Source organism: Lethenteron reissneri, chromosome 55 (genome assembly GCF_015708825.2).
Source record: "Lethenteron reissneri isolate LAM-NWPU_2019-01 chromosome 55, ASM1570882v1, whole genome shotgun sequence".
Taxonomy (NCBI): Eukaryota; Metazoa; Chordata; class Hyperoartia; order Petromyzontiformes; family Petromyzontidae; genus Lethenteron; species Lethenteron reissneri.
In genome coordinates this window covers 7639014-7651258 of record NC_083833.1, presented here as the reverse complement: position 1 = coordinate 7651258, position 12245 = coordinate 7639014, and the positions used below count along the sequence as shown (strand labels likewise).

Sequence of the window (12245 nt, the reverse complement as noted above, 5' to 3'; positions counted from 1 at the left end):
AGCTGTAATTCGTGGCCAAGTCGCTTCTGAGAAAGAGCTACGTAGCTCAGTGGGCCTTCCTTACGTGGCAAAATAAAAAAAGTTGACTTCGTTTTAGGTTAGACTCTTTTTGTCATTTATACCGAGTGGGCTGCAGGGAATGCTGCACCTATCGGTTTTTAGAACTCGTGTGTTTAGTTTGTTGTCCTTCCCCCGCACCTCCAATTAGCACGGTTGGCTACGTACGGTGTGAAAGAAGTTCAACACACACATACGCACATCATGGGTAGAGGGAGGCGGTAAAGTCAAGGTGGCAGGGCCGGTCCCTTGGGGAACTCTCCTCAAAGCCGGCTCTTCACACACGTTCGCATCCCGTGTCGGGAATTTCTAACGTTAAATGTGTGTAATGCGAGGACATATCCGGGTTGCTGTTGGATTACACCTCGTATGATGATTGGCTCTGCCGGTCCTGGCCCATAGCCAATGGGGAGAAGTCTAGGGGCGTGGCCCTGACGTAATGGGAAGGTGACATCTGTAAGTAGAGAATTGGTTCTGCTGGCTTTAGCCACAGCCAATGGGGGGACGAGTCAGGGGCGTGGTCCTGGGAGCGTACCATGGAGTCTAGAAGATTCCATAGAGGCTAACCAGGATTGGTGGAAAGGTACCACGTGACCCGGGTATTGAAAGGGGTGGAGACGGACAACACGTGGTCAGATCTGGAACGAACGGAGGGTGAGGCCACGCTGGAGCGGGGTCCAGGCTGCCACGTGGTCCAGGCTGCCACGTGGTCCAGGCTGCCACGTGGTCCAGGCTGCCACGTGGTCCAGGCTGCCACGTGGTCCAGGCTGCCACGTGGCCGCGCGTGTCTCTCTCTCTCTCACGCTGTCTGTCAGCAGCGTGAAGGAGTAAGACGGGAGTGTTGTGAACGAAAGATTCCAGAAGTCTCCTCCACGACCTTTGTTACATGTGTAAGAGAAGAATCGTGTGGATGGCGGTATTGACGATGAAACAACGGGTCGCCCGCTGTTGCGCGAGATGCATTTGCGTATTTGCGTAGTACTCCTCGTACTCCAACGGCAAATGCTGCAAGTGGGTTTTACTCTCCAACGCACGACCGGTGTGCTGAACCGGTAACGAATTGGCACGTTCTGTTAACGTGGCAAACCTCTCACTCATTGGCTGTGTCGGGTGGTGGCGGGAACTAACGACACACATCTACATTTAAGCGATCGAACCCAAAAAAACCCCTCTATTGTGTGTATTCAGCGTCCCGTGGTGTGACGCCGAAAGCACGGTTGGAGGGTGGCGGGTGGAGTTAAAGACACAAAGACACGGGGGATGAGTGGGCGCCAGCGTACCGTGCAGGAGGATGTCTCGGAGCGAGCGGCTCTCCAGCGACAGTCTGGCGAGGCGTGGGGCGTGGTCCTTCCTCACCCTCAGCCACATGTCCTCCGTGCGCTCCAGGCGGCCCGAATGTTTTGCCTCCAGCTGTGAAAACGGCGAGCGGGGTTGGGTGGGAGGGGGTGGTCACGACGGAAACTCGCACGCCGCCGCCGCCGTCGTCGCAGTCGTCGCCGTCGTCGCCGTCAGATCGGGAGAATCCACGGCGCCGTCAAAACTACGGCGGTGTACCGACTTGAAGATAATCGATGGTCGCTCGGTCGGTCGGTCGCTCGCGCGGTACGACGCGAGCTTCGACTGTGGACCGGGCGACGCGGCCCAGCGGTGGCGCATTCGCCGGCATGACGCAGAAGGTTTCGCGGTTTGAATCCGGAAGGTTGCTCTGGGTTATTACTACCGCGGTTATTAAGCGTACGCGCACGCGCAGTCCGCTTCACGGTGGACGAGGAAGATCGCATGAGACATTCGGAAAGAGTAGGCCACCGTGCGTGTGCCGGCGTCACGCTTAAAATTTGCCAAATTCGATTAAACTCCGCGATTGGAAAATACAGTAAAACCTTGGATTGCAAGTAACTTGGTCTGCGAGTGTTTTGCAAGACGAGCAAAAAATTTAAATGAACATTAATTTGATAAACGAGCGAGGCCTTGCAACACGAATAGTACGTGTGTACGCTTTGTCTGCCGAGCGTCACGTGATCACAACTGATACACGAGTGCTTTGGATGACAAACATGTTTCCGGAACGAATTATGCTCGCGGTCCAAGGTTTTACTGCACCGCGCCGCAACATCGCCAACCTCCTGCGAAACTACCCCGCAGCCCGTGTCTGTGAGACATGGCGCCTTCGTGACAGCCTTGCGCTTCAAAGATCTGCGCGCGTACCAAACGCGCCAAATCACGACCCACCGCGATTCCGCAACGGCACCCGTCGACCCCAGACTTCACTGTTCCACTTTGGCGGCGGCGGCGTCTCACCTGGCGCAGCGAGGACGCGAAGGCCTCGTGCGAGTGGTTGAGCCGCGCGCGGAACTGGCTGCAGATGTTCTTGGCGAGCTTGGAGGCGCTGAGGCTCTCCATGGTGTCCTGCGCCACCTTGCGTTTCCACTCGGCCGTGGGCGCCGGCGGCGTCGTCCACGTGAGGCTGTGGATCAGCTGTGGTTCCGCACAGACGCAGGGTCGCGTACGGGACGCGGCGTGGCGTTGGAACAGGTCGCCAGGCCGCAAAGCCAGTCCAGCAAGGGAGCCTCTCGCCAGCCGGCTTGTTAGCGTTTTCCGTATTTCGTAAATTTTCTCCCGAATTTTATCGCGATTCTGATCACGACAAAGTATCCGTTTGGGTCGGTGTGAAACCCTTTGCGTTCCAGTAAATTTGCCAAATTCAAAAAGATGTACCTGCAGATCAGTCAATTGCGGCTACACGCCAGCACCCCTTGCGGGTAGACTCAGGTCAAGCGCCCGAGTCACCTTGTGCTGCACAGAGACAGCTGCCACTGGGGGTGCCCCTTTCCAATGTTCGAGATGAAGATGTGACGTGAGCCGCTTATTGCGCGGAAAAGCGCTCCCGAGACGTTCCGGTGTACAGGGTTGCTGCTCTTTCAAAAACAAATCAGAATATTAATTTATACTACAGGAGGAATACGATGAGCTATGAAGCTATTTTTCACAATTGGGAAAAAATACAAAAACATGATAGGAGTGCAAAGTATTGGAAAGTTAAACAAATCACTTGACAATATACAAATTAAACTAGATAACTTTTTTTTTAATCGCTAACCTTAAGATTACGCAACGCGCAACATACAAATTAGAACCGCGACGCTTTATTTGCTAGGGTCAGCGCCAAAATGCAGAATGTCCCCAGCCACCCACCCCCCGAGGGTCACATTGGACGGTGGCACACAAACGCCACTGTCCGTCCCCCCCCCCCGCACGCAGTCACGAGCTGCCGGCCGGCCCGGCGAGCCTGTGCCTCGTGACTCCTGACCCCCGGGGGTCATGAGCACAAGGGGGCGGCACTCAACCTCGTGACTCCTGGCCCCCGAGGGTCATGGCCACAAGGAGGCGGCACCCAGCCTCGTGACCCTTGACCCCCAGGGGTCATGAACACAAGGGGGCGGCACTCGTGGGGCCGCTCCTCTGTTGGGGACGCTGCCATCGTAATATTATTCAAACGGGGCGATGATGTTACGTACGGGCTTATAGAGTGGACAACACTGCACGAACCAGACGTAAGAAACACAACAAACTAGACCAGGCCCACCTGCTTAATCTGCTCCCAGAGGATGTAGGCGACGGAGGAACCCGACTGGAAGGTGACCTCCACGTGGTAGGCCGCGTTCAAGATCTGCCGGGACGCGCGTGGGGAGGGGGGGGCACGGTAAGGACAGAGCGAGCGAGCAACTCCCCCACCCCCCTCCATACAACCGATCGCGTGAAGTCCTTAAAAAAGGGTCGCGGAGGCAGATAACGCAGCGCTCGCTTCAAGTGACGCGCGGGCAGAAGTAAGCGACTTCCCACTCGCACCGGCACAGGCAGCAGCGAGTGAGGGTTCGTCGCTTGACCGTCAGCCCCACATTCTCATTCTCAGAGATGAAATTCGGCCAAATTCACTGCAGAAACGAATGTAACGCGAGGGTTTTGTTTTGCAGTGGTGGTCAGGCCGAGACGATCGACTTGCTAGGCTCCAGCGCCCAGTTGAATCACAACTCATTCACCGTGAATCTGTGGGTCTCTGAATTTCTACAAGTCTCCTGCTCTGAGTCCATAGATTTTCTGTGTACATCTACGGGTCTCTATGAATTTAATTGGTGACCTGGGCAGAAACGGTCAATGAACACTACACTTGAAAACCCGGACATACAGGCAGGCAGAGAAATGGATGGACAGACGGATGAATGGACACAGACACAGGCAGACAGTGCACACCTCACCACCACCCCCCCCGCCCCCACCTGCTTGAGGTGCGAGCTGGTGAGGCTGTTGCTGGTGACGTCCCCGCCCGACTTCTCGAGCGAGTCGAGGCAGCGCGCGAGCGTGCCCACGAAGCTCTCGCGCAGGTAGTCCACCGAGGCGATGAGCTTGCTGGCCACCGCCTCCTTCAGACGCTTCAGCACCAGCTCCTGGATGTGCTTGGAGCAGCGCTGGACGCCACGTCCGCTGCCCGACTCCCCGTTGCTCACAGGAACGTCTGCGACGAAAGACAACGGCGGCGATGCCCGGTTGTTGTTGTTGTTTTTCTCTTCCCCAACGCGGCGGGAGAACAATAACAACGGCAAGTAAAGTTTCCCAACGCAGTACGTTACACTGGCCGCGCAGAGACGGCGCCGCTGTTTTTGTATTTCTCACTCGCCCAACCACCCACTCACCCAACCACCCACTCACTTCTAGACTTGAAGCTTTCGTGACTGCAAGGATTCATATCCACTCACTCACCCACCCACCCACCCAACTGCCCACTCACTCACCCAACCACCCACCCACGCAACCACCCACCTACCCACGCACCCACCCACGCACGCACCCACCCACGCACCCACCCACGCACGCACGCACGCACCCACCCACGCACGCACCCACCCACGCACCCACCCACTCACCCACGCACCCACCACACTGCAGGCCAAAACTGCTTCGCTTTCTGCCTTCACTTTGGAATTCCCTCTCTCACAAGAAGTTTGTACTATTTGTGCCCAGTTCAGGATACGTCAACTTGCTACACCTCACTTTATTCTGCTGATTGTAAGACGCACCACTGCCTCTGTATTTCAGACCAAAAATGTGGGGTATATTTTTCGCTTTAGAGCTTTCGTGACCCAAGTACAGAACACGCAGTCAACCCCGGACATCTTTTGGTTCTTTCGGTAAAGTCACATAGAAGGGAAGTAATAAAATAATAATATAATTGGGTCGATGTGCGTGTGTGTGTAAGGGTATGTATAAATGTATGTTTAATATATGTTTAACGGCAAGGGACAAAGGGGGGGGGGGGGGATGTGGGGGGAGTAGTCAGGATTCATAATGGCCGTGTAAGAGCCGGCACAGCTGAGACCTGGAGTTGGCATGTCCGAGGGCGCCGGTTTTGACCGCGTGCGATTTATCGGGGGTCGTACAGCTACGGGGGTCAACACGTGAAAAATTTACGTCGTTGAAAAAGTTGGCTTGTGAAGGTGGCCGGGTGGTTTGGGGGGGCTGGTTGTACGTACGTGCGTTGAACTTCCTTCGCACCGTACGTAGCCAACCGTGCTAATCGGAGGTGCGTAACCAGATCCGTGCAACTGCGTCGACACCGGGCACGAGTTTTGGGCACGTCTTACTTTTCCGCAGAGCTTCTGGTAATCCGGATAAAGTGCCAATCGTCGAGAGGTTTGTTTGAAGTGAGCAGGTTACGAGGAGAAAGTGGGAAAATAAACGATGGGAGGGAATTCCAGTGCGGAGCGGTGCGAGGAAAGTAGCACGCCGAGAAGATTTGTGACCTGCTGGACATTAACCGCCCCCACCCCCCACCCCCACCCGATTGGCTCGCAAGTGACGACATCACAATCATCCCCACCTCTGTTTAAGACCGAAACAGGAGGTGGATTTCGCCAAAAATCTGCGGCTGTCCGCCTGATGATGCTGGTTGTTGTAATTGCCGGCGAAACTTTACGGTACAGGAATGGTAAATGTTGTCGTGGGTTTGCTCTCTGACACAACGGTGTGCTGAACTAGTAACTAATTGGCACGTTCTGTTTACGTGACAAACCTTACTCATTGGCTGTGTCGGGTGGTGGCGGGTTTAACGACGCATTTACGCGCTCTAACCCAAAAGCCTCTCTTATGGATTATATCGGTGGCGAAAACCCCCTCCTCCTCCTGCGACTGCTGCGTGTTAAACTCCTGTACACGCTCGCGATTGTGCCCTTTGGGGGGGCCGGTGTTTGACAACCGCGATCAAAAAAAAAAACCCGGCAAAAATTTGTCGCATCAAACCCGCGGTAACGACCGCCATCTCCCCTCTCTCTCGCCAAACCCTTAACCCTAAACCGTAAAACCCTATCCGTTAACCGCAACCCTAACCCACAGCCACGACCGCACCACCACCCCACCCCCCCTCCCCGCCGACGAACCGGCGAACTCGGTGGTGGCCGCCTCCTCCAGCAGCTGCTTGCGCATGCTGTCGAGCGTGTCGACGATCATCTGGCGGATCTCCTCCTGCTTCTCGTTGGCGATCTCGAGCAGCGACGCGTACAGCTCCTCCTCCTTGGCGCGCGTGTACTGCAGGCGGCGCGGCGTGATCTGCAGGTCGCGCGCCATGTCGAACGCGTGGCTGATGAACAGGTCGAGGCCGCGGGCGTGCACCCCGCCCAGGACGCCCGTCGCCTCCACGAGCCGAGCGTGCAGCGCCAGCCGCGAGAAGTGCGGCAGCCGGTCGGCGCAGTCCGTCAGCGCGCTGTGAGCCCGGCCCGCCGACGCGCCCGCCGACGCGCCGCCGAGGTAGTCCAGCCCGACGAGCTGCCGGTGCAGTGCCGTGCCGCCGCAGTTGTTGCCGGCGCTCAGGAGGTCCCTTTCCAGTTTGGCGTAGGTGGTGGTGAGGCGGGCGTAGGGGGGCGCGGGCGCGGACAGCGTGTGCGGGGGCAGGCGCAGGAAGAAGACCGGCTCGGAGAAGTTCTGCTTGAGGTGCGCCAGCTCGAGGGCGTCGGCGTCGGACAGCCGGTCGCAGGCGACGGCGTAGAGGACGACGGGCAGGAAGTGGCTGCGCAGCTCCTCCAGCGCGGCGGTGAGCGGCTGCAGCTGCCGCGACGGCGCCAGCACCACGCTCACCTCCTGGTGGGGCGGGGGCGGGCACGCGGGGTGACGCGGGTTGTACGGTTAGCACGGCACGGCTCCGATCATCGCGTTTGGCTACGTACGGCGCGAAACGCACACGTGCGTACGTAAATATATATAGGGGCAAACAGACACACGGACAGAGACACGCACACACAGAAACGCAGACACGTGGGCATTCGGGCAGACAGGTACACAGGCGCGCACACACACAGGCAGACCGGCACACAGACGCATGGTCACACAGACACATGGGCATATCAGCAGACATAAGCACAGACACATAGATGCATAGACACAGGGGCATGCAGACCAGAGGTCGCAAACGGGTTTTGATTCCTTACCCGTACCCGTACCCGGCCGCACCAGGGTCGCAAACGGGTACCCGTACCCGGCTGGGTACGGGTACCCGTTCCCTACCCGTACCCGTACCCCACCCGAAATGAGTGACAAACGGTGACTCACCAGTGACTCACGGCCTACCCGTACCCATACCCGGCCGCACCAGGGTCGCAAACGACTACCCGTATCCGTACCCGGCCGGGTATCGGGTAGGGTACGGGTATCGGGTACCCGGTTGTGACCTCTGACGCAGACGCATGGAGCACCTATTAAGGATGGCACGGTACGAATTGTGGGTGGCGTGTATCCAGGAGCATGCCTGACTGCCCGTGTTGTTTAACAGTCCGTGCCGGGTACTCAATTAAGGCCGAGAAGGCCGAGGACAACAAGAAGATCATATACCACTCTCCACCGACGTTAGCCTTGAGCGGGAAATTAAACGCAAGTCGGTGGGTTCGTAGCGCAATGTGCCAACCACTGCACTGCTGCATACCACGCATATTCATGGAAAGGCATTTGGATGTACCGGCGAACAGGGAGACAAACAGGCAGCCAGAGAAGAAAGGCAGAGTGGCAGGTAGGTAGAAAGTCAGTCAAACAGGTACAGACCCGATGGTCAGGCAGGCAAGCCGACAGGTAGACAGATGGGCAGACAGAAAGTAAAACAGGCAGGCGGACACAGTCAAACAGGTAGACAGACAACCAATGAAGCAGGTAAAACAGGTGTGCTGGGTAGTAAACCCACTGCGCTAACCACCGTCCCACGCCCTCCACTCGTAAATGCACACACGCACGCACACCAACACGCACCTTCGATTAACACGGTTGGCTACGTAGGATGCAAAGTAATTTTAACATACGTACATACAACAGGCCATGCTTTGCCATTAGGAACCAACTATTTTTTATTTCACCAGCTAAGGCCCACTGAGCTATGCAGCTCTCTTTCATGAGCGGCCTAGCGACAAATGACAGCCCAACTAAGTGGCCTGTCATCACGTGCCAATGTATAGCCGCCAAATTCTCTAAACGCGTGACATTGCTGAAATGTGGAGCGAAAAAAACCGCGGACCAGGAAAAAAATCCACGCGACCACGGGGAGAGACACACGCAAACTCCAAGTGTGTACAGGCGTCGGGATCGAACCCACAACCTCCTGTATACCAGGCGAGGTAGTTAACATCTCCTAGCCATCGTGACGGTGATGAGAGAGAGAGAGACGCAAACTCCAAATATACAGCAGCAGGCGTCAGGGTTGGGATGGAACCCACGACCTCCTGTATACCAGGCGAGGTAGTTAACATCTCCTAGCCGCCGTGGTGCCCAGTACTTAAAAACTTCCCAGTTGCCATGGTAACCACACATGTTGTTAAAAACAAAGCAGATGATTATTGGAGCTCACGCGCAGCATTCCTTGCGCCCGCAGGCTACTCGCTATGAACTTTCCCTGGCAACACGGGAGCGTTGTTGTTACTCGCCAACACAACAACAACAACACGCTGCCTTGCACGTTGTTGTTACCCGCCTACACCACAACAACAACAACACGCTGCCTTGCACGTTGTGTTACCCGCACACACCACAACAACAACAACAGTTCGCCTTGCACGTTGTGTTACCCGCACAAACCACAACAACAACACGCTGCCTCGCACGTTGTGTCATCGCCGCAGCTGTGCCAGCAAGACGCCCGCTGGCCATGACAATGCCAACGCGGCCGCAATAATCCGCGAGGGGCGTGAAGGCGACGACATATTGGGTTTAGGAACTACGGCTCGTGACAATGGGACAGTTCTGCGGGTTCTCTGCGCGCTCGCGAGGGCGATGAAAACTGAGGGGCGTGTGTCGGGGCGGGGGGGGACAAGGCGTGTAGGCGAGGAGGACAGGCCGGGGCGAGAGAACGCGCGCAGGCCAGAGACGTCGTGAAGGCCGAGGGTCGTGCCTCACAGCGGAACGCGAGCCCAAGGAGGGGGCCACTCCCGCGGGGGACGTGGAGCCGTGAAATCCGCTCGCGTGCACGCGGCCGCCAGGTTCCCGCATCGTGCGATCGTGAGGGATGGCGACGGGCTTCGGGAGGCCCTCGGTGTTCGTACGCCGAGCTTCCTTCGCACCGTAACGTAGCCAACCGTGCCGGTCGGAGGGCGGGTGGGGAAAGACGACGAATTGATGAGGGACCCTTTGTGTTTGACCGTCATTCCCCACACACGTTCGAATATCCGACCTTCTCACTTGTCCGCCTGTACTTCAGTCCCCAGCTGGTCGGATATGCGAAGTTGTACTTCATATATATATTTTCATACATTATATATTGGATTCATCTTCTTGGTTCTTTCGGTAAAGTCACGTAGAATGGAAATACGTGACTTTACCGAAAGAACCAAGAAGATGAATCCCTGCAGTCATGAAAGCTTTAAATCGAAATTACATATGGGATGTTTATTGGGTGTTTTTTTTCACTTGGCGATCGTGTCGACTCGGTGCTAATGAAGTATTCCTGCCCGTGCGACATTCCGCACGTGAGTGGGCGCCTGGCTTCAGCGTGGCGCGCCCCGCCGCGACGTTCCGGCACCGCGTTGTTAAAACTCCCGCGCCGTTAATTATATCCCGTTGGTGGGTGCTTGTAATTTATCATCATGGCAAAAACAAAATACACTTTTTCTTTTACCAGGTCAGGCCAGAGGTCGCAACCGGGTACCCGATACCCGTACCCTACCCGATACCCGGCTACCCGTACCCGGCCGGGTACGGGTAGCCGTTTGCGACCCTGGTGCGGCCGGGTACGGGTACAGGTAGGCCGTGAGTCACTGGTGAGTAACCGTTTGTCACTCATTTCCCAACGTCTTGTCTCTTCTCACAATTCAAGTTCCTAGAATCAACCCACCCGCGCCTGCAACATGGCTTCATCCCAGAGGTCGCAATCAGGTACCCGATACCCGTTCCTTACCCGTACCCGGCCGGGTATGGGTAGGGTACGGGTACGGCCGGGTACGGGTACCCGTTTGCGACCCTGGTGCGGCCGGGTACGGGTACGGAATCAAAACCCGTTTGCGACCTCTGGGTCGCAGCTGTTTTTGAGTAGCGACCTGGCTAGCACTAATGATAGGCAAACGAAGTGGCTTGTCATCATCACGTGGGGATTTCTAGCAGCCAAATACTCTAAACGCGTGATGTTGATTCTAAAGGCGGAGGGGGGAAACCGGGGGACCCGGAGAAAAATCCACGCGAGCACAGGGAGACCGCGCAAACTTCAAATATACAGCAGCAGGCGTCAGGGTCCGGATCGAACCCACGACCTCCTGTGTACCAGGCGGGGTAGTTAACATCTCCTAGCCACCGTGATGAGAGAGAGAGAGACACGCAAACTCCAAATATACAGCAGGCGTCAGGGTCGGGATCGAACCCACGACCTCCTGTATACCAGGCGAGGTAGTTAACATCTCCTAGCCACCGTGATGAGAGAGAAAGAGACACGCAAACTCCAAATATACAGCAGGCGTCAGGGTCGGGATTGAACCCACGACCTCCTGTGTACCAGGCGGGGTAGTTAACACCTCCTAGCCACCGTGATGAGGAGAGAGACACGCAAACTCCAAATATACAGCAGGCGTCAGGGTCGGGATCGAACCCACGACCTCCTGTGTACCAGGCGAGGTAGTTAACATCTCATAGCCACCGTGATGAGAGAGAAAGAGACACGCAAACTCCAAATATACAGCAGGCGTCAGGGTCGGGATCGAACCCACGACCTCCTGTGTACCAGGCGAGGCAGTTAACATCTCCTAGCCACCGTGATGAGAAAGAGACATGCAAACTCCAAATATACAGCAGCAGGCGTCAGGGTCGGGATCGAACCCACGACCTCCTGTGTACCAGGCGAGGCAGTTAACATCTCCTAGCCACCGTGATGAGAGAGAGAGAGACACGCAAACTTCAAATATACAGCAGCAGGCGTCAGGGTCGGGATCGAACCCACGACCTCCTGTATACCAGGCGAGGTAGTTAACATCTCCTCGCCACCGTGGCGCGCCCCACGGACGGCTCCTCGAGATCAGTTGATCGTCAACCCCTCCGTGCGACCGCCAGCAGCGCCCCGCGCGGTCACCTTGAGCAGCGGGTGCGGCAGGCTGAGCTCCAGCTGAGCTTGCCGGAACGCCGGGTCTTGGCACTCGGGCTGGAGCATGCGCAGGTAAGCGGCGGTAGCGGCAACAGCAGCCGGCGTCCTCTCCCAGTCGTCGTCTTCGTGCTGCTGCTGCTGCAGCTGCTGTTGCAGCTGCTGCTGTAGCTGCTGCTGTAGCTGTTGCTGCTGCAGCTGCTGCTGCTGCGGCTGTTGCGACTGCTCCTGCTGCTGCAGAGGCTGCTGCGGCGGCGTGGCCTGCTGCGGGTGCAGCAGCTCAAACTGCCCCGGCAGGACGAGGCTGGCGCGACGCTCCGTGCCGTGCCGCAGCCGCGTTGCCCGGCACGCCGCTCCCGTGCTGCCGCCACCGTCGCCGCCGCCGCCGCCATTGCCGTTCCCGACGCCGTCGGCAGTTCCACCGCCCGCATTGTCCGCTACAGCCGGGAGGCCGGGAGGAGAGAGAGCGGAGTGCGGTTGAGGGGGAGCTGTTGGGGACGGAGGTCGCAAACGGGTTTTGATTCCTTACCCGTACCCGGCTGCACCAGGGTCGCAAATGGGTACCCGTATCCGTACCCAGCCGGGTACGGGTACCCGTTCCCTACCC

The 12245-nt window shown here is 57.2% G+C and overlaps 1 protein-coding gene across 1 annotated transcript in view; it reads right to left on the bottom strand.

Annotated features, from left to right (window-relative positions):
• LOC133356722 (dual serine/threonine and tyrosine protein kinase-like) overlaps positions 1–12245 on the bottom strand; it is an 84938-nt gene that overhangs the window by 41227 nt on the left and 31466 nt on the right. The window contains exons 3-8 of the mRNA XM_061574365.1: positions 11630–12075; positions 6486–7182; positions 4332–4567; positions 3641–3724; positions 2356–2532; positions 1338–1467 (exon numbers count right to left, since the gene is read on the bottom strand). Of these exons, the coding sequence (XP_061430349.1) occupies positions 1338–1467; positions 2356–2532; positions 3641–3724; positions 4332–4567; positions 6486–7182; positions 11630–12075 (1770 nt within the window). The remainder of the gene's footprint in view (positions 1–1337; positions 1468–2355; positions 2533–3640; positions 3725–4331; positions 4568–6485; positions 7183–11629; positions 12076–12245) is intronic.